The sequence below is a fragment of the Solanum verrucosum genome, unplaced genomic scaffold (assembly GCF_900185275.1).
Source record: "Solanum verrucosum unplaced genomic scaffold, falcon-dt-bn FXZP01000261.1, whole genome shotgun sequence".
Classification (NCBI taxonomy): Eukaryota; Viridiplantae; Streptophyta; class Magnoliopsida; order Solanales; family Solanaceae; genus Solanum; species Solanum verrucosum.
Genome location: NW_026019969.1, coordinates 610723 through 631710, shown reverse-complemented (window position 1 = coordinate 631710; position 20988 = coordinate 610723). Strand labels below are relative to the sequence as shown.

The 20988-nt window shown below is 34.0% G+C and overlaps 4 protein-coding genes across 7 annotated transcripts in view; 3 read left to right on the top strand and 1 right to left on the bottom strand.

The window, feature by feature from the left end:
• LOC125816451 (uncharacterized) overlaps positions 1–20988 on the bottom strand; it is a 78097-nt gene that overhangs the window by 43458 nt on the left and 13651 nt on the right. The gene's annotated exons all lie outside the window — the stretch shown is intronic.
• LOC125816456 (serine/arginine-rich splicing factor RS41-like) lies at positions 1007–5669 on the top strand. Of its 4 annotated transcripts, none has more exons than XM_049496064.1 (6): positions 1007–1104; positions 2842–2964; positions 3834–3946; positions 4082–4317; positions 4949–5212; positions 5350–5669. In XM_049496064.1, the coding sequence occupies exons 2-6, from the start codon at positions 2859–2861 to the stop codon at positions 5384–5386; spliced, it is 756 nt and encodes a 251-aa protein (XP_049352021.1). In that variant the 5' UTR covers positions 1007–1104; positions 2842–2858; the 3' UTR covers positions 5387–5669. The 4 variants fall into 4 exon arrangements, with proteins under 4 accessions (XP_049352021.1, XP_049352022.1, XP_049352023.1 ...); XM_049496065.1 differs by having other exon boundaries at positions 1008–1104; positions 4085–4317; XM_049496066.1 differs by lacking the exons at positions 1007–1104; positions 2842–2964 and adding an exon at positions 3374–3703.
• LOC125816450 (protein CELLULOSE SYNTHASE INTERACTIVE 3) lies at positions 10989–14895 on the top strand. Its single transcript, XM_049496057.1, is given in 3 exon segments — positions 10989–11426; positions 12951–13102; positions 13104–14895. Coding segments are annotated over 2 exon segments (1668 nt in total). The 5' UTR covers positions 10989–11426; positions 12951–12997; the 3' UTR covers positions 14667–14895.
• On the top strand, positions 17290–20834 carry LOC125816457 (peroxisomal membrane protein 11C). The gene is made up of 8 exons (XM_049496068.1): positions 17290–17432; positions 19333–19539; positions 19675–19749; positions 19826–19900; positions 19995–20075; positions 20179–20253; positions 20361–20534; positions 20645–20834. Exons 2-8 carry the CDS (start codon positions 19348–19350, stop codon positions 20678–20680), a joined length of 708 nt encoding a protein of 235 aa, XP_049352025.1. The 5' UTR covers positions 17290–17432; positions 19333–19347; the 3' UTR covers positions 20681–20834.

The window sequence follows — 20988 nt, the reverse complement described above, 5'->3', positions numbered from 1 at the left end:
TTTTATTGTTATCTCTGTGTGAACGTAGTCGTTGAAAACTTGTATATTAATAAAGGAAGAAATTAGAAAAATGGAATCCAATGAATAAGAATTACACATGTATGTTCCAAAAAGATCAATAATGTTTAAAAGTCTTACTTCGGAAGTAAAGTGATTCCTATCAAAGACGATTTCATACACAAAATTCAAATTTGAGATCTCTAATTAACATACATTTCTTTATCATAACGGAACTGTGATCTGATTTGCACTTGAACACTAATTAAATCGATTTTGATGTTGGCATATTGCAAATGGAATGGCGGCCTTTGTAACATTTCTAAATTTTAGTAGAGATAAATATTAAACATGTATTATTAATCACGATATAAATAAATCAACAAATTAATGCTCAAAGTGCAGGCCCTTAATTCTTATATAATATATTAATTAAGGAAAATGACTTAGATAGTAGAGTTAAAAATATTGTATTTGGCTCTTTTCATGAACTTTGGAAGGTTGGATAGTGATATATACAATTCCTTAAGAGCATTTAGTTTGTCAGAATCACACTAATTAAATGTTCAACCTTCTTCTAATCAAACACAATGTTCAAGTCTTTGAAAAATTTATCTGTATATATCGAGTGTTTACATCAAATCAATAAATGTATGATACATGTTATCTAATGAAAATCTAATTTGAACGTTTTCCTCCTTCGAGTTACCATTATTCCACACTTAGTGCTATGTATTGGTAATTTTGAAGACCAATAACAATAAGAAGAACCAGGAAAAACAAAGAAGAAAGATAAGAATAAGATTAAGAATTAAGATGGAAGACAACTGTTCGTATTTAATTTAATTTATATTACTAGTGCTTAAGATTTAAATACTTTGCAAAATTTAGCTACCTTTTAAATAAGTGCCTTAAAAATCAAATCAAAATGGCCCATGATGGACCACCCCCCCCCCCCCCCCCCCCGCTCCCCAGAAAAAAAAAAGAGAAAGCAATAGTTCAAGGTTCAAACGGCGTCACTTTTGCGTCTGTCCTCCCAAATTGATCTAATATCTTGTCGTCATCTTCTGGGTTTCATCGATTTGGCTGTGAAAAAAACCTTCGGAGGTACGATTTTTCGAATCTATCTTCTCTATATACTGGAATTCTGCAAGAGGAATTTAGTTTGAGCTTTTTGCTTATTAGTTTCTCCTTGTTTTTATCGATCTTTAGATTATTATTATTATTTATTATTTTGCCCAAAATTGACAAGCAAAGGTTGCATTTTCAGGTAAACTTCCTTTTTCTGTTCATGAAAATCAAAAGATCCGTTACATTTTACACTGTCTATGAATTTATACATTGCATTTTTTTGAATGACTGTTAACTGTTAAATATGTTTGGTGATTTTTCCGTTTTTGTTAAACATTTATCAGTTTGAAGAGGAGTAATAGCTTGCTACTTTCATGAGGAAAAAAAATGACGAATTGATATTTTCTGGAAACTGATCTTTTTTGAACTAAAGTAAAAAAGCTCTTTTTTGGATACTAAAAGAATACATAAAAAGACTAAGCTAAATTAGATAGAGCAAGCAACTACAGAATAAGAAAAAGAAGAAGAGAGAAGTTTGAAAATTTGGGAACTCTATTGTGGGTGCATAGATTGAAAAAGAGAAGCTGTGAGGATTTCAAGTATCTTCTTGTAGAAAGTGTTGAATTTTGTGCTGAGGAATTATGGATAAACAGTTTATTTCAGCCCATTCTGAAAATAAAGAGGAAAAAAGATCCTTTTGACCTGATTTGGATTCTATAACCCAATATAGTTAAAAATATTTGTTTTAGGTGTTGATATGAATGGTTGTCAATATTCAAGAAAGACATCAAATCATTTTCGCTGGTAGTCTTTATAAGTAGTTTATTTTTCCTATGGTACACATTTTCTCTTTACCATCATCCCATCAACTATTTAGAAAATCTAATTAACAATTTTGGCCGAGTTCTCAAGTTCAAAAGAAGTTAAAGTAGAGAACATTCTAAATGAACCACATTTTCCCGAAGTATCTAAACGTAAATTATTTTTTCAAAGAGTTCATATATTGGAATTAGCTATATTCTTCTTGCTCAATAGATGTTTTAGCAAGTTGAATTTTTAAATACCTGATCAAGAGATATTAAGGACTGACACTAGGTGATTTCTTCTAGTTTGCCTAAGCCTTGTACTTGTGGGACATAGTAGGTGCGCTCAAGAGATAATAAGAATAGTCAAGGTGAGCTCAAGCAGGCCTGGACACCATTGTCATTAAAAAACTGAAAGCAATTGTGTTTGTTCTTAGAAACAAACTTTGTTTTAGGGAAACTAAATGCAATATAATTTCTGGAACAAGAAACAATTTAAAGACAGAGGCAAGAAAGAAGATGTGAGATATTCTGAAAATTATAGTAGAATTTAGTGCCTTGAGTTTTGGTTAAATTCCTTTGTGAAAATGTGAATTCAATAACAGCATCAGTCACACTGATTAAATATAATGACAATAACTTGAAGGTGGTAGTGTTTGATATCTTGATAGTTTGAAGAATGATCTAGTCTGTATGCAATACTTAAGACTGACATGTAGTCATATTAGCTTTATTGAGTTGACCTATGTTGAATTGGTGAATGCATGACCTTGTTGCGTTCATCTCTAGAAAGGGATAAGGAAAGACAACACGTAAAATGTCACAAATTGCTGAAATGTTAAAAAAATAAAAGATCTCTATCTTCTTTTCACAATCTTGTCTCGAAATTTTCATGTTAAAGGAATTATGTTTGGCTATCCATATATCTCTTGCCATGAATGGTTATCTTACGCTGTCTCTTTCACTGAAGGGGGAAAAGTACACAACATGAGGGCCATATTTTGTGGCAATCTGGAATTTGACGCTCGCCAGTCAGATGTTGAGCGGCTTTTCAGAAGATATGGGAAGGTTGATAGGGTGGATATGAAATCTGGTATACTACCTTTTCTTGACCTTAAGTTGTTTTCTGGTTATTTTTTGAAAGGAAGCAATCTCTTAGAAATAGAAGCCTAAAGGGTCAAGGTAAACTGTGTGTTTACATTTGTTTCCAGCATACCTATTATGTTTGTTGAAGGACTAGACCACAATTATGTGGAGAAGTTCTTGGAAAATTTAAAATGAATGTGTTCTGTTTTAATAGTTTATCCATATACGTGTATGTTGTTTTCCCATGGAAATTCAAGTTTTTGGTATTTGTTCTGATGGATGGCTTTATGTTTATTGAATTGTATCCTCATAAAAGTTAGATGTTATTTTCTTTCTGATTGTTCGAAATGTTCTCTCCAAATTGTTTTATCCGGAGAAACAGCAAGTTCTTGTGTAGTTGAACTCCCAATCTCAATAATTTCTTTGGCGCAGGATACTTGGGAAATTCCTAGATCTTCCTGGATGAAGGATTCTCCGCCTTTCTTTTTTTGGCTTGTGCCCAAGATACATACTCTTATGTTTATCTAAAAGAACCAATATGATCTGCCATGGTTCTACCATCGTACAATTTACTGAGACCATTGCCTTTGCATTCCTCATGACCTTTGCTCAGTCCTCAATATCCGACATGTTTCAACATAGATAGCATGACCATCTCGGATCCAGTGGCAGCTGTTGAGTTCCTTCATACAGATTTTTCTTTCCCCTTCCCCCCTTCCCCCCTCATTCGTGGGGGGTTTTGGGTGGTAAGTTTGATCTAGTTGCATTCTGTAGTGTGCTGATATTTATTTGCAGGAGGCATCTGAACTGACCTTTATGTATGAAAAATTTAACTGAATTTTTTTGGTTTGATTTCATGGCACTTCGGTTTTGTAGGATTTGCTTTCGTTTATATGGAGGACGAGCGAGATGCTGATGATGCAATTAGAAGACTTGACAGGATAGAGTTTGGTAAAAAGGGACGCAGGCTTCGTGTAGAATGGACTAAGGTATGATGTTGTTGAATCGTGAGTTGCAGCACCATGACCGATAATATTTACAGCATCAGTTTGGTGTGGAAATTCCGCACTTTTTTTGTGTTATAACTTATATGCAGAACTGAACTGACTAAGTTGATGTTATAGCAGGATCGTGGTAGTAGGAGGCCTGAAATTTCCAGAAAACCTGCTGCGAATACTAGACCTTCAAAGACTTTATTTGTCATCAACTTTGATCCAGTTCATACTCAGACAAGGGACATAGAGAAGTATTTTGAACCATATGGTAGAATATCAAATGTTCGAATTAGAAAGAATTTCGCGTTTGTTCAGTATGAGTCAGTGGATGATGCTAGCAGAGCATTAGAAGCAACAAACATGAGGTTAGCAGTTAGAAGATTCTTTGATGAGTATTGTACTTTCCTTGCTTGTAATTCATACCTATCATTGTTACTGGAATATTTGATTACTCTTGCTAAGTGAGTGCTCCATTTCACCTTATAAAAGATGATTAACCTCTCTGAAATAGTCGGGGAAATGACTTGAGTATAGACTGTAGGCACAAAACGTTGAAGGGTCATTTTTCCTTCAGCAGTTCATTGCTATGGTCTTACTTATTTCTGGAGATTAATTGTAGGTGTTCCTTTTCTATCTAGGTAGATATAATTGAGAATCAGTAGACAACCTCATTGCCCTCTTTCTTCCCACTTTTTTTTTGTTCATCGGGTACCTGGATTTCCCCATCAATACTAGTACCAGGTAACTTTATCCAAGTCTCAGACAAACGTGAAAAATCACTTAAGTTTTGTCTTATTGAAGATTTAAATTCTGATCTCTCGTGCTCTCCCACTTCATGTAATATTGGGCAACACCCTTGGTTAACACAAAAAAATTGCCATTACTGCATTTCTCTTTTTCGTGGCTGCTGCAATTCTACATTATAATTCCTTTCAAATGACTCAAATTGTATACTCTTACTTCTACTCATTTGAGATTTTTTATTAAATTTGGCAGCAAGTTCATGGATCGAGTTATTTCTGTGGAATTTGCAATTCGAGATGATGATGACAGGAGAAATGATCGCAGTCCTGACAGAAGAGGTCGTGACATGTCGCCTGACAGAAGAGGTTATGACCGTCGGCGTTCGCCTAGCCCATATAGAAGGGATAGGGGTAGTCCTGACTATGGGCGTGGAGCACCTCTAAACTCGAGGCCTCAGACCAGGAGAAGTCCTGAGTATGGTCGAGCCGAAAGTCCTGTCAATGAGAGATATCACAGGTCCCTTCACAATCTTTTTTTTTTTTTTGGTTTTTATCCTTATGTCTGACCCCCACCCTGGGGTGGGTTTATTCAAGCTGTATCCATGTCCACACTTTTCATATATACTAATGTTGTTATGATCTTTACCAATGCAGTCGTTCACCACCGCCACGTGAGAGGTCTCGATCTTGAGAAGAAAACTTCCAACCAAAGATTTCATAAGAAAAAAAACACCTTCCAGTTCCAGAAAGAAGTATCAGTTGTTTATGCTGTCTGTAGGTCTCATCGTCGTCTGGAGTTTTTAGCTTTAACCTTGGGTAGTCAACCTGCAGATTTTTACTATGTTGTACCATTTTGTACTTTAGTTTGATGTTCATTTCCATTGGTGAGTATGTTGTGTGCACTAGTATTTAAAATAATACTCATTGTTACATTAGCTTAAAAGGAGAATGTTGTTAAAAACTCCTTGATTCTATTTTTTCTGCTCTTTAGGCCATGTGCTGATTGTGAATGTCGTTGCCCATGTTTAGTGATCCTGCGCACATAAAGAGTCTCACATTGAATGGTGGAGGAAGTTACAGTTGCTTTACAGTCCTTGGGGGTCATTTTTGCAGATAAAGTTATTTCAGAATTATAATCCTGGGACTAATTTATCCTACGTGGGATCGAATAATCCCAAGTTGGATGGCATATCTAAGAATAAGCTCGAGATTAAATTTTATACCCTATTTGATTGAAGGTATAAGCTAAATTATAATCTCAACCAAATAGAGTATAATCTTAATTCCAAGATATCCCACCTATCAAAACTACCTGTAGAAGAATAAAGTGGAGGCACTAATGAATTAGAGTGGATCAACTGTACGATGAATTGCGTTAATTCATTGCTGCCGTACAAATTCATGTACGCACTAATAAATAAAATGGACTAGAATATGGTGGTACGATTTGACCAATTTGAATATGCATGTAATGTGATTTTGTTGGTTTGTGATTTAATGTAGTGGTTTCAATATTTATTGATTGTTGAATCCAAATTCAAATAAAACGACAGCAAATGTTACACTATTAGGTCATCTTTATCTATTGCATATAATTTACCTTAGTTTAAAATGCACAAATTTAAAAGACGTTTATTTATAAAATATTTTTTTGGGCAATTTGATAGTGTAGGAGATTTTTATTTTATTTTTTTGGTTTCTCATCCGGAGCTCACATTGGAGCCCCGACTAAATTCGAATACGCACTGCAGGGTCCATTTGAGGGTAGCGCTCCCAACAAGATTTTCTCCATATTCATGGCGCGAATCAGAGACCTCTGGTTAAGGGAGAAACACTCTTACCCGTGCACCACAACCCATGTTGGTGTGTAGGAGAGTGTTGTTTGTAGTTTGTAGCGTTAGCATTGAATAATGTGACCGACAAGAGACAGCGTTCCGTCGAGGTTACGTCAAGACAAATTCCCGCACGCTCCATCTACGCTTTCCCAATCTGTACCTTTCAATTTGAATTCTCCAGGCTTACGGTAGGTGCTACAAATCGAAAAATAAATAAAATATTTTTCCGCTCAATTTATATGATGAAGTTTGACTAAAAATGAATATTTTTTTATTTAAAAAAAAAACGACTTTTGAAATTTATGGTCTAAAATAAGTTATAGATATTTGTGTGACTACAAGTCATTTCATTAAAAGTAAAATAGTCATTTAAAGTTAAATTATTAGTACTAAATATAAATAAATATTATTTTTTTGAACTGTCTAAAAAAAAGTGTGTTAGATGAATTGGAACCAAAAAAATAATATGTACTTGAAGTTATCGTTAGTAAAAAAAAGGCTTAATATCTGGATAGTTACTTAAACACAGTATATTGTAAGATAGATTCGCAAACTTATTAGTGACCAGATAGATATTTGAACTTGGCCAAGTGAGTGAAACACGCTTCTAATATATTAAATGGACCAATAATTAGATGACACATGTAATATTTTTTAAATGTAGTATAACTAAAAATGGAATAAATACTCTTTTAAAAAAAAAAAATTAGAAATTCACTTTTATTTTGCGTTGACTTTGTCAATAGTCTTTAAAGTTCAAATATCAAATTCAACTACATATTACCAGTTGGAAATCTCTTTCATCAACTCAAATATAAACTAAAAAGAACACTACAAATTTCACAAAAAGATTATAAATTTTTTTATTTTTGACTAAAAACATAGCAAAAGTACATTAAGCCCGCGGACATCAAATATTTATAAGATGATTAAATCACAAATTTAATTTTAGTGTCCTCATTTTGGAACAGTTGTGTTGGCTAAGCCAAAAGCTTGATGCCTCATTAAACTTTAGATTAGTTTGATTTTCATGTAATAATTTTTTATATTTGAAAAACTGATTGGAAAAATTTGAATATGTATAGTGCATGGTCATGTCAGATAAGAAAATGAGTGCTGAAGAAATTGATCAAAAGTCATACAGTTGACCATGTGGGGTGGGGGTTTGAGATTTCAAGTGACTAATATCTTTTTAAGTATTCCACTAATCATGTAAGTTCATGGTTGCCTATATTTTTGTAGCACATGATTTGGTTTATAATTTAATGATTGAGTAACTTTGTATCCATCATTACTTCTCTTTTCAAAATTTGAACTTCCTCATAAACAGATTAGACAGATATAGTAATAAAACAAATTATCCTCTCTCTTTTTTCAAATTATTATTGCACATGTTTTTGTAGTTGAATAAGATCTACAATTAAGATCTAAGAAGAGGGAGGGAAAATATTTAACATTTGGTCATGTTTTATTGTAAAAAAGTATATATATATATATATATATATAAAGTAGATTTTGTTTATAATTGGCCAATGAATTTTTTTTTAAAAAATCACTTTAATTATTTGAAATTCTCAAAATCGGAGTTGTGTTTGTCTATAATTTTTGCAGTTAATTTAGAATTTAAATGGATTTTCTTTAAAATAATATTTGAATGTGGAATATAATTTAATTGAGGTAATTTTATGAAAATAAAAAATGTAGATTTTTTTAAAAAACAAAATATATTAACAAATGAAAAAGTGAAAGTAATAACAAGATTTTGGGTATTTTTCGAATTTGTACTTGAAATTTTCATGGTCAAAGCTGTTTTTGGAATAAAATGAAATAATATATTGAATAATAGTGATAAATTTTCATGGCCAAAGGGGTGATTATCACCATCATATCACTCTCACCTACTAGTGAAAATTTTTCATGGTCAAACATCCTTTGATGTGTCAATTTTTTGTCATATACTCTCACAGTCTAACCTACTAGTTATAACAACAACAATATATCCAACATGATCCAGCAAGTGAAGTCTGAAGTAAGGGTAAGGTGTATCCAGATCTTACTTTAACCTTATGCGAGATAGAGATCGAGGTGAATCCCAATAAACCCTCAACTCAAAAAGGTATTTTTAAAAACAGATATAATAAAAACAAGAGTAAAAGTTATGGCGATACGGTAAAAAAAGAAAAGTTGTGGCATAGAAAATAATAAAGATACCCAAGTAAAAGTGTTAGTAAAATATCTTTTGGGCCTTATACACTCATAACGAATGCTAGCAAACTGAGACGGCCCATTAGTGAATTTAACGTTACGCCCTAATATCGTCTATATAAACATCATTATGAGCATTGGAAGACATACTCTAAATCGTATAGAAAACGGCTAGGGTTAAGGTTATGGAGCTGGGACTTCCGACGATCAGTGAGTTATGATTGCTACGATCCACTTCCACAAAGTAAAAAATTGTAAGTTTCCTAACTAGAATATTACAACAAAAAGAAACAACATTAGTGATGAAATTAAACTTGAAGAATAATAGAATAATAATAATGATACTAATAAGTATACAAGTGAGCAAATAAGGTGCTCTAAGCTAGAACTATGCTCTCCCACAAGAAAGAAAAAAATCACACAACTATCTATTAACCCCTGTACAATTTACCTTGATCCTTAATTTTCATGCTTTTATCCAATCCAGGATCATGTCCTTAGAAAGTTGACGATATGTCATGTCATGTCGAATCGCTTTTCTCTAATTCTTCTTCGTCTACATTTGCCTCTCATTAGACCTATCACTATTAACCTCACCCCTCTTCATTGGGACATCTATGCTCCTTCTCTTTACATGTCTAAATCATTTCAACCCCGCTTTTCATATATATTTTATCTACCACTACAATTACTCTTACCTTGCACTGTAAATTTCGTTTCTAATTATATTAGTTATAAAACTTGTACAATAAAGTGTTTTACCTTTTTTACGGGTTGAGTCAGATTTGGGCGTGTCATAATAGGCTAGGATAATAATTGGGTCAAAACCTAATCCAACACAAATTTGCTTGGTTGAAACGGGTTAGGCAATCAGTTATATAACGGGTCAAAATCCAACCCAACTCAATTTTTACTAAGCTTAATTATTTTATTTGTTCTTTTAAACTATTTTAATACCTAATAAAGTTATTTTTTTCTTTATTATTGTTGAACATATCAAATTGGAAAAAAGTTTTTAAAACATATTTGACAAGATTTCTCATGAGACAATTCGGGTTACATATCAATCCAATTTTTAATGGGTTGAAATGAGTTGGAATGAAATGGGTTAAGCTAATAAATGGGCCAGTCAATAGCTCGCTCAAACTTAAACGGGTTGATCGGATTGAGTTTGATTTTGTCACCCTAAATAATATTATTATTCTAGAATTTAAAATTCATAAATGTTAAACTCTAATTTTAATCACCTCTTAAGAAACTATAAATAGAAAAGTAATTTTATTATATCACTCTTTGAATATAATAAATATAATGTCTTGAAAAATATAATAGGAAAATGACTATAATTGATGATAAGGATAAAATAAGAAGTAAATGTATTGATTTCATAAAGTGGACGTATTATTGGACATCCCAAAATAGTATAGTGGACAACTATTGATAGACGGAGAGAGTATGTTTTTTTGGTACATGACATTCTTGAAATTGATGTATCTAGAAATTGTATTGTCCTCTATTTGGAAGGATTGGGAATTTTGAAATTTGCATAAATTTGAATTTGGATGGACCATTTTATATGTTTTAGTTTACTGAAAAACTTACTTTGGTTTTCTTTTTGGCCTCAAGTACAAATAAGCACATCAAAACTGTTTAATTTTAAAAAGGTAGGTGAGCTCCTTATATTTGTTTGTTTATATTTATATTACACATCTTTTATTTTATAAAAAATTTCAAATATTTGAATTATTTAATTTATATATAACATTAGCCACTTCAAGTTCAAACTGTTTAAATTCTAACCTTATTTAATGTGAAATTTTCAATTATTATTTGTATTTTAAATCTTCAAAAATAGATATTGGAGTCTATTTATGGTGGATTTTCTTTTTTTCTCTAATTATTGGATGACAAAATTAAATTCCATTTTCCATAAAAGGTGTCACTTTTTTTATCCAAAAGTGTCACTATGCAGTAAAGTGCCAGCTACACGTTCACCCACCACCATAAAAAGCAAATATATTTCTCATGGGTCCCACATAATTCACACGTGTCAACTTTTACTGACACATCAGCCTTCTTGGTAAAATAAAATAATTCTTGTAATAACATTTTTCAAATTTCAACGGTCTGATTTACTGTTTTGATCCTTCAATCGCAACCGTTCATTTCTCAGCATGCTCTCTCTTTGGCCTTGCTGTATTATTATTGGAAAGAATCTAGGTGACAATAAGACAGGACTGTATCTGACATTTTCTTCTTCTTAAAGAGAGAGAGAAGAGAGATTTGGGGTTTCTTTGATTTTGATTTTTGAATCAAGATTTGTTGTTTCTCTCTATGTGTTCTGTCTTCTTTTGTTTATTTAGGCTCCACTACTTTAATTGGTGGCCTATTTTTAAACTAGGTGCTGTTGTAAGTTGTAACAGCTACATTTAGCTTCTTCTACTTCCAGTTCAAAATTCTTCTCACTTTCTTTCATAAAAAAACCCAAAATTTCCTTTTGGAAGATGGTCAACATTTGAGATTTGGGGGTGTTTCTTGATTTACATTTCTTGCTAAATTTTGATCAAAGTTTCTATCTTTTTGAGAAAAAGACCTCAGCTTGAGAGGGGTTTGGAAGGAATTTAGGATCAAGCTATTTTTGGTTCCAATTTGAGGAAAAAGGGTGCTACAGATTGTTTCTGAGTCTTAAAGGTTGGTTCTTTAGCTTCTTCCTTTTTTGTACTTGATCTTAACATTAGAAAGGGCCATGCTGCTTCTAACTGTTTTTTTTTTGAGTTGGGGTGTATCGGAAACAACCTCTCTACCTCCAAGGTACGGGTAAGGTCTGCGTACGCGCTACCTCCCTCAACTACACTTTGTGGAGTACACTGGGTATGTTGTTGTTGATCTTATGATTAGACAGGCTGAGAATGAGGGGAAAAGGGTTTTTTTTTTTATTAATCTTTGGTAGGTCTTGATTTTTCAAGTCTAGGTGATGATTAGTGAGTGATCATTATTTTTTTGGGATTTATTTTCTTGATTGTGATATTTGCTTATAGAAACAGTAATGCAAGTCTTTAAGTGGCTGATAAAGCTTTGAGTGACTTGGATGATAGCCAATAGACTAGTCAATTAGAGGTATGCAATGAAATTTCTTTATTGCAGAAAATTTGGTGAACATTCTTTTAGTGGGAGCTTGGCCCCATTTACAAAACCATGTATGTACAACTAGAGATTAAAAAAAATCTTATCTTCTTTTCAAAGCAAAGAGTCTTCCTTTTCAATACTATACCAGCAATGGATATCCATATATATATGGGGATAAAGTTGGAATTAAGTTACAAATTGAACTAGTGGACCTGTCCTTTCTTGGAATTTTGGCCATTTAGATTTAGATCTACTCCATGTTATGTAGTAGTTGAAGATTTTACTATTCATCTAGAATCAATGTCCTATTCCGTAGCTGAAAGGTAAAGTTATGAAGTTCCATTTTTCTTTACCAACTTGCCCCTATCTTTTCCCTAAATACCCTGCTGATAACATCACCTGTATGTGGGGCATTTTGGTAATGGTATAAAACGTCAGCCGACATTTTCTAATGGCTAGTTGTGGTGTATTTGTAGAAGAGTTGCATCATTTCACTTTCATCAGCTGTCAATGAATGTTTAAAGTTTGGTTTTACTTGAGATTTTCCATGGTGATTTTTCTGTCTACTTGAAAAAACTTTTGAGTGAACTCGTGTGGGAACTGCTTTATTAGGTGCTTAGTAATTGTCTGTCGGCTTTCATTTTCAGCTAACCAGATTTCTGTGATCATGCAAGATACTCGAACCCTCTAATGTTTGGCCTCCTCCCTATCTGTCCTATTTATTTAATGAAGTTTTTTATTTACTGATTCCCTATAGTTTAATGTTTTGTGATTGTAACTGCTCCCACAACTTTAACTTTTCTAGGAGAAAATATGGTATTTTTTATGCTTTTCTGAAACTAGTCCACCACTTTGTCTGAAGTTTACTTTTCCATCTGAAAGACATCTTGGTGCTTAGCTGACACATTTTTCTTCCTTAAAAATCATTTCTTTGTGGATTCTCTTCTCCTTTGATACCAAACTCTCAAAATGGGTTGTTGTCAAGGAACTTGATCCATGTTTAGATCAGTTCATGTGAAAGATTGGATATTTTCCTGTAAATCTTTTCAGTGTCAGAATTATTAAGGTTCTTTATTTTCTGAATTGCAGTTCTTCTCAGCGAGGTAAAGAGTCTGATTCCTTCAGCTGTACTTCATATGATGGTGGATGATAGTGGCAACTTGTCGGTTGAAGAGTGGCTCTCGCGTGCACAAGAACTTGTGCCTGTTGCACTTGAGAAGGCAAGAGAGGTTAAAGGATTCCCCCAGTAGATGGAGGATGATTATCTCAAAATTGGAACAGATCCCGAATCGACTGTCTGATTTATCTAGCCATCCTTTCTTCTCAAAGAATGCTCTTTGTAAGGAGCAATTGCAGACGGTATCAAAGACGTTAAATGAAGCTGTTGAATTGGCAGAGAAGTGCATGAAAGAGAAGTATGAGGGAAAACTTCGGATGCAAAGTGATTTAGATGCATTGTCAGGGAGATTGGATTTGAACTTGCGTGATTGTGGGCTCTTAATCAAGTCTGGAGTGCTTGGTGAGGTTACTTTGCCGTCATCAGTTGCAAGCACATCTGCGGCACCTGAGGTAGCAGTACATGGAAATTTACGAGAATTGCTTGCTCGGCTTCAGATTGGACACTTGGAGGCTAAACATAAGGCCCTTGATAACCTTCTTGAAGTCATGAAAGAAGATGAGAAAAATGTTTTGGCTGTCCTTGGTCGAAGCAATATTGCAGCTTTAGTCCAATTGTTAACTGCTACTTCTCCTCGAATGAGGGAGAAGACAGTAACTGTAATTTGCTCGCTTGCAGAATCTGGGAGTTGTGAGAATTGGCTGGTTTCAGAAGGTGTTCTCCCTCCTCTTATACGTCTTGTTGAATCTGGTACAACTGTGAGCAAAGAGAAGGCCACCATTTCTCTCCAGAGATTGTCTATGACAGGAGAAACAGCTCGTTCTATTGTTGGACATGGTGGGATTAGGCCTCTAATCGATATCTGCCAAACTGGTGATTCTGTTTCTCAGGCAGCTGCTGCTTGTACCCTGAAAAATATATCTGCTGTTCCAGAAGTTCGACAAGCTCTAGCTGAAGAAGGTATCATAAAAGTTATGATGAATCTCCTAGATTGTGGAATACTGTTAGGATCGAAAGAGTATGCAGCTGAATGCTTGCAAAATCTAACTTCTGGAAATGATGATCTCCGAAGATCAGTTGTGTCAGAGGGTGGAATCAGAAGCCTGTTAGCATACTTGGATGGTCCATTGCCCCAAGAATCAGCTGTAGGGGCCTTGAGAAATTTGGTTGGGTCTGTGTCAACAGACATTTTAATCTCGCTTGGTCTCCTTCCAAGGTTGGTCCATGTCCTCAAGTCAGGATCTCTTGGTGCACAACAGGCTGCAGCATCAGCAGTGTGTCGAATTTGCGCCTCAACTGAGATGAAGAGACTTTTGGGTGAAGCTGGATGCATTCCTCTCCTTATTAAGATGCTGGAGGCGAAAGCAAATGGGGTGAAGGAGGTCGCTGCTCAAGCGATTGCTAGCCTAATGTCCCTTGCGCATAATTGCAGGGAAGTCAAGAGAGACGATAAAAGCGTGCCAAATTTGGTTCAGCTGCTTGATCCAGCTCCTCAAAATACTGCTAAGAAATATGCTGTTGCTTGCCTTTCCTTGCTTTCCTCGAGCAAGAAATGCAAGAAGCTGATGATTTCCTATGGAGCAATTGGCTATCTGAAGAAGCTTACCGAGATGGATATTCCAGGTGCAAAGAAGCTACTCGAACGCTTGGAAAGAGGTAAATTGAGAAGCTTGTTTAGCAGAAAATAGGTAGGCCAAAAGTTAAATGTCCTTCCTTGTACAATTAAATCTTACTCTTAATCCAATCTATGATCATAAAATCATATGTAGCTCAAGGGGGGGAATTTAGTAGGTATAAAGCCTGTTGTTCTATGCAGGTCAAGGGTTTAAATAAAACCTCCTGACCATTAGTAATAACTTCTCTCAACTTCTATTTATCAATTTCTTATCAACTAAAAGCAAGATGGTTATGTTGTCATCCTATTACTTCTCTTTTGTTTTGTTCATCTCTTGAATGTTTTCGGAGATCTTTATACAAAAAAATCATGCAATTGAGAATTGGTGGTGAGAAGCTCATCGGTATCAGCTCCTTCACCGACTACTCTACTATGTCATTTACATTTATGAGATTGGCATCTGGCAGGTCTTTTGATACCACCAAGGTGAGTTGCTCGCTTCTTGTTTCAGGGAAACCTGTTTCAAATTGAAATCAAGACAAAATGCATCACATTTTGGTTCTTAGAATGGAGAGGAGCGGAGTTTAAGTTTAGAGGCAAACCTACATTCAAACCTCTCTCTATATAACAACATCGTTTATCTATATATTTTTTGATTGCTATATAGCAAAATGTTGTTATAGAGAAAATATAATGTAACATAACATGAAAAACTGGTTCCAAATAAGCTTGTACTAAGTGAATGACTTTGAGGTTCTCTCATAGATGAGGTATGTAAGGAAGCACCACTACCAAAAAAGTCTGGGGAGTTGTGAAGAAGCTTCAAGCGAATGTGAAATTATATGAGATCGAAGCTCCTGCTGTCCCTTAGACCGAGGGCTAGTCATAGATCTGCTATGGTCTTTTTCTCCTTTTATCTTATTTCTGGTTAAAAACCTTTTTTAAAAGCATTATGTTGTGTCACTCCAAAGAGTAGAATAATCCGACAGTTAAATATTGTTATAGAAAGGTTGTACATGTATTTTTCCGATATATGGAGTTTTAGGTTGTGCACTTGTATTATCCTTTACAAAATCCTTCAGTATATTACCAAAGCATGAAGCCAATAGCCGTCAGTGAACTAGGTACTTTCCGACCAACTGCCAAACTCCGAAATGATATCTTTAGACTTCCAAAAATAGTGAATGGCTGTAATATTTTTGTGGGATGTAGCCATAGCTGTCATGCTTCTAGGTTTTTGTTGCTTCAGAAAGTGAGTCACATGAAGATTGAGTTTGTTGTGCATCAGAATCAGCACATTGAAGGGGGTTGGCAAGTAGCCAGCCCCACAACAAATTTGGCTTTTTCTTTGACATTTAAGTAACCATCAGTATCAACTCATACAAGCTAACCCTTGAAGATGATCAACGTCTTATATAAATGATACTTAAAATCATAATCAAATTCACATGTCCATAATAAAGATCTTAAATTTGAACTCAAGTATCATTCGTACATTTCTAACATAATGTTTTACAGCATAGAGAAAGAACCAGAGAATTAGTAATGCTCGCATTATTTTGTATGGAACGTTTGATTTATTGTATTAAATACTTTACTATTACACATAATATACAGATTCATTCATATATGTTTTTCTAGTACAATTTCATTGTCAATCACATTAAATGGAAATGATCTCAAATGTCTCTCAATAAATGCTTAATAATTCATATCTTCAATATATCTCTTTAAATTTGATTATGTTCTGAGGAAAAGGAAATAAGAAATAAAAAATAAATAGATGAAACATGCATATAGCATTAAATAATTGAATTCTAGCTAGTATATTTGGAGTGCAATATTTAATGGAATAAACATGTTTCTTTCTTTTTAATGTTTTCCTTTTTCCTATTATTAAAACACACATTATTACATCATGCGTTTTTTTATTTTTTAGTGGAGTCCACAAGAAGAAAAACAGACCTTAGCTGACGCTCTAAGCCTATCACAATTACAAACTTATCTTTGCTGTGCAGTGTACACCGCATCAGTACGCAACTCATATCGCTAGTTGAAATAACAACATGTATTTATCATTAATAAAATTCGCATCCATTTTATTCTACCTAAATCCTATTTATGAAATTTTACTGAATATGTAATTATTTTGATATTTGTATTGATGTAAGATCTTTCTAAGAAGATAATTTACTAAACAATTATTTCTTTCATTTTCACAACTCGAGAAAATCTCAATTCAACCATTGACCCCAACCCAACTTGGTAACACAACAATTATTATATAAGTAATATTTTTTTTATATGATAAATAAGAGTTGATTGAGTATAGAAAGTAAATACCGTTAGAGTTTTGTCCTGATTTTCTTTTTATATTTGAGTTTTAGTTTTTCCTTATAGAAAAGTTAAAACGTTATCATAATTGTTTTTACTTTCCAGAAAGGAAAAAATAAATATCTTACATATTTGGTTATTCTTTCCTGAAAAATTTGGAGAGGTATAAATTGAAAATCTTTATTTTCATAGCATAATAATGTAGTCGTTTAGAGACTTTTAATTATATAGGCTATCATATAATAATATTATGTCGTCTAATTATTGACATATAATTTATAATTGTAAGTTTTCATATACATCCTAATTACTTTCATCACAGTATAAATTTGAGTATATTTAACGTTAATAACGTAATTTTCGAGGACCAAGCAAGGCCTTATCAACACCTATCGTATACTGAAAGCAAATTACAAGATTGAACAAACAGCTCAGACGCTACCATAAACTGTTTCCTTTTTAGGTGGTGTAAATTTCAAGGCAAAACGCTGTGGCACGAATCCCCGTAAGCCAACTCTACCATATATATATATATATATAAACTTTCTTGCTTTACAAAGTAGATCTTCTTCTCTCTTTTTTTGATTCAATTCACGAACCCTATCTCTAACAGGTATTAAAATTGATTCTTTCTTCTTTCTTTTTTTTATCTGTCAATCGGCAAATCTCTTTTTAATTGATTTTGTTTGGTCCCAATTTATGGGATTCATGTATTGTTGAAAAGTTACACGTGTTGCGAATCCTAATTATATCTGGTTCGATTCTATTGAATCTTTAATTACTGGGGGTTTCAGTTTAATAGTTTTTTTTTATTCTATTGGATCCTTAATTCTTGGTTTTTAACTTAATATTTTGTCTGATTGCTGTGTTGGATTTTTAGTTTCTGGGTTTTTGGTTTGTATTCTAATGAATCTTTAATTACTGGGTCGTGCTTAATTTCTACAAAAAGATTGAATTTTTAATTAATTATTAGTAGTTTCATTTGTTGTACTAACTTTCTGTGATTCGTTTCAGATGTATACATATATCTTGATGTTTACGAGTCCCTATGACAAAGATGTGTGTCTTTTCTTTTCATACAATTTAATGCTTTTCATACAATTTTATGAGTCTAGGAGTTTTCAGTTCTTTATTTGTTCTTGAGAATCTTTGAGCTGAACTTGGAGTGATGTCGAATGTATGATAAAATATGTGAGCTGGTTGGGAAGTCTACTCTTCTGCCATCCTGTTCTGTTTATGTAGCCTGAGTTAATCTATTGGTATGTATAACGATTCACGATGTGGAAATAGGAACTTGGGGGTGTATCACTTTAGGTAAATTGGGTGAGGAGTATGTGGTTGATGGCTTTTGCCAAACTAGCAAAAAAAATTTGTGATACTGAGACAAAATACTGGGGTCGTGAGGGAGGGATTATGAACAAGATATATTTAAGATAGCCCGTAAAAGCTTGGATAGAATCCATTTAAACCTGATAGTTGCTAAATAGAAACAAAAGAACATGAAACCTGATTGTTATAAACAAATGCAATGTGCAGGAGTTGATAAAAAAGATCCCTCCATTGTCTTTTTTTCAGCATTCCTTTGTGTCTTAAGTAATAATTTCTGTGATGAAAAAAGAGGTAACTCGAAGGACCAGGAGAGATAGAATAAACCCTCTCCTGTTTCTGCTAAGCTTTCCATCTCCAGGGAAAGGAAAAGTGGTCATACTGAACTATTTATGCCCTAAGTATTGAAAACCTGGTTTACGCACTAAAATCATGATTCAACTGCATGAGTGAAATTCTAACCTCAAGATATCCAAAACAAAAAGACACGGTATATGGTATTCATTGTTAAATTGCTATAAAGGTTATCTTCTTCCAGATAGTTTAATGGAAGAACCTTAGTTTGCTTAGCTCATAGAATGTGTTTCTTCCTCTCTTATCATACGACTATTATGAAGGAATTGACATGCGTGTCCTTTATCATCATCATCACTGATATTACTTCTTTGGTTATCTAGAGTCATTTGACATCTTGGTTTCAAACTCTTATCTGAATCATATTAGTTTCTCCTGTATTTAAGGTGTCAAGTCGGTTTCTCGAGTAGTAGCTCTTCTCCAAAAAAAAAAAAAACTGGTGATTTTATTTTACTTCTGTCTATTCCTTTTTGAATGGGGAACTTACAAGCAATGGACATACACTTGCTCAGAGTAATCTACACACCCAGAATTATGGGCACACTCTAGGGGCTCATTGTAGTTTGTTACGTTTCTTTGCAACAAATATAAAATGGTTGTCTATGAGAGAAGTAATTAGGTTGCTTCTGAGAAATGGTTAGAGCATATGAAGGGCTGTATCTTGTCTTCCTATCACATATCCAGTTTCCTTATTATATTAACCTTGTGCAATTCTTATTTTGCAGTATTTGTAGAGTAAAATGAGTGCCTTGGATGCAGCCAGAGCAGAACTTGCCCTTGCAGTCTTGTACTTAAACAAAGCAGAGGCAAGAGACAAGATATGCAGGGCAATACAGTATGGTTCAAAATTCCTGAGTAATGGAGAGCCTGGCACTGCTCAAAATGTTGACAAATCAACTAGCTTAGCAAGGAAAGTATTCCGTCTTTTCAAGGTTAGGTTACAGTGCAATATTGCATATTCATATTAAGGGATTTTCTTTATTCAAACAGTGGTACGTACTATATAATAGCGTTTATTTCACCATTAGCTATTATGATTTTGAGTCTCGTGTCCTTTACTGCTACAGTTTATCAATGATCTGCATGGGCTTATTAGTCCACCTGCCCCAGGAACCCCACTTCCACTCATCTTGCTGGGGAAGGTAAACACCGACTCTCTCTTCTTGTGATCTCTTTTTAATTCTCGTGTTACCTGTCTAACAGTGCTGGTGATTTCAGTCTAAAAATGCATTGCTATCAACTTTCTTGTTTCTGGATCAATTTGTGTGGCTTGGAAGGACAGGCATTTACAAGGTATTAAATCTTTTATATTGTGTAGTCGTTCCGTTTCTATAGAGATGAGACAATGAAGGGAAAATGTCCTAAAATTCTTGTTTTTTTTACACAGAACAAAGAACGCACCGAGTTACTTGGCAGGATCTCTCTCTTTTGTTGGATGGGTTCTTCGATATGTACTACATTAGTGGAGGTTACTTCTCATCTTACTATTCAGCATGTGAAATTAGTGCTTGATCATTGCTCCTAGTGTTTGCTTTTATGCCAATAGATTGTCTCACAGTTTGTTACCCCAGATTGGGGAGATTGGAAGACTTTCTGCATCAATGAAAAAGCTGGAGAAGGAACTCAAGAATAGCGACAAATACAAGGTTTGCCAATTCCAAGCATCATGCATTATGGTTATTTGGTAGCACTGTGGAATTTTGCTTTGAAGATTATTCTATATTAGTAATGTTTGGTGGATTTTGCATTGTAGAATGAGCAATACCGGATTAAGCTTCAGAAGTCAAATGAGAGGTCTCTAGCCCTGATTAAAGCAGGCATTGATATAGTAGTTGCTGTCGGATTACTCCAATTGGCACCTAAGAAAGTCACTCCTCGCGTAACAGGAGCCTTTGGATTTGTTAGCTCCTTGATATCATGTTATCAGGTACATGTTATCAGAATTTTTTTATGCCTTAGATTAACCTAACTTCAAGAAAGTCTTTCATCAAAACTTCTAGTGCCAGTGTATTGAGATGTCTTATTTTCCTTGTGCAGTTGCTCCCAGCACCGCCAAAGGCCAAGACATCGTGAAAGGCTCTAATGCTGTTGATGAATTCCGAATACCACTAGAATAATTATTTATGCAATGCATACTGCTTATGAGGTCTCAGCAGTTTGTCTACATGCTACAGTATTTCACCTTGTTTACTGCATCTTTTATTTTGGTACAGAACTTTAATAATGACATGATGTGTTTTAGATTCACTACATTTTAATGGTATGGCATTTCAAAGCCAGCTATTGTACTGCAAGAGGATTTCTAGATCGTAGTCAACAGTAAATCCAAGTGTCTTAAGTGTCTAGGAGTGAGAAACTCTCAGATAGTGGACTAGATTTGT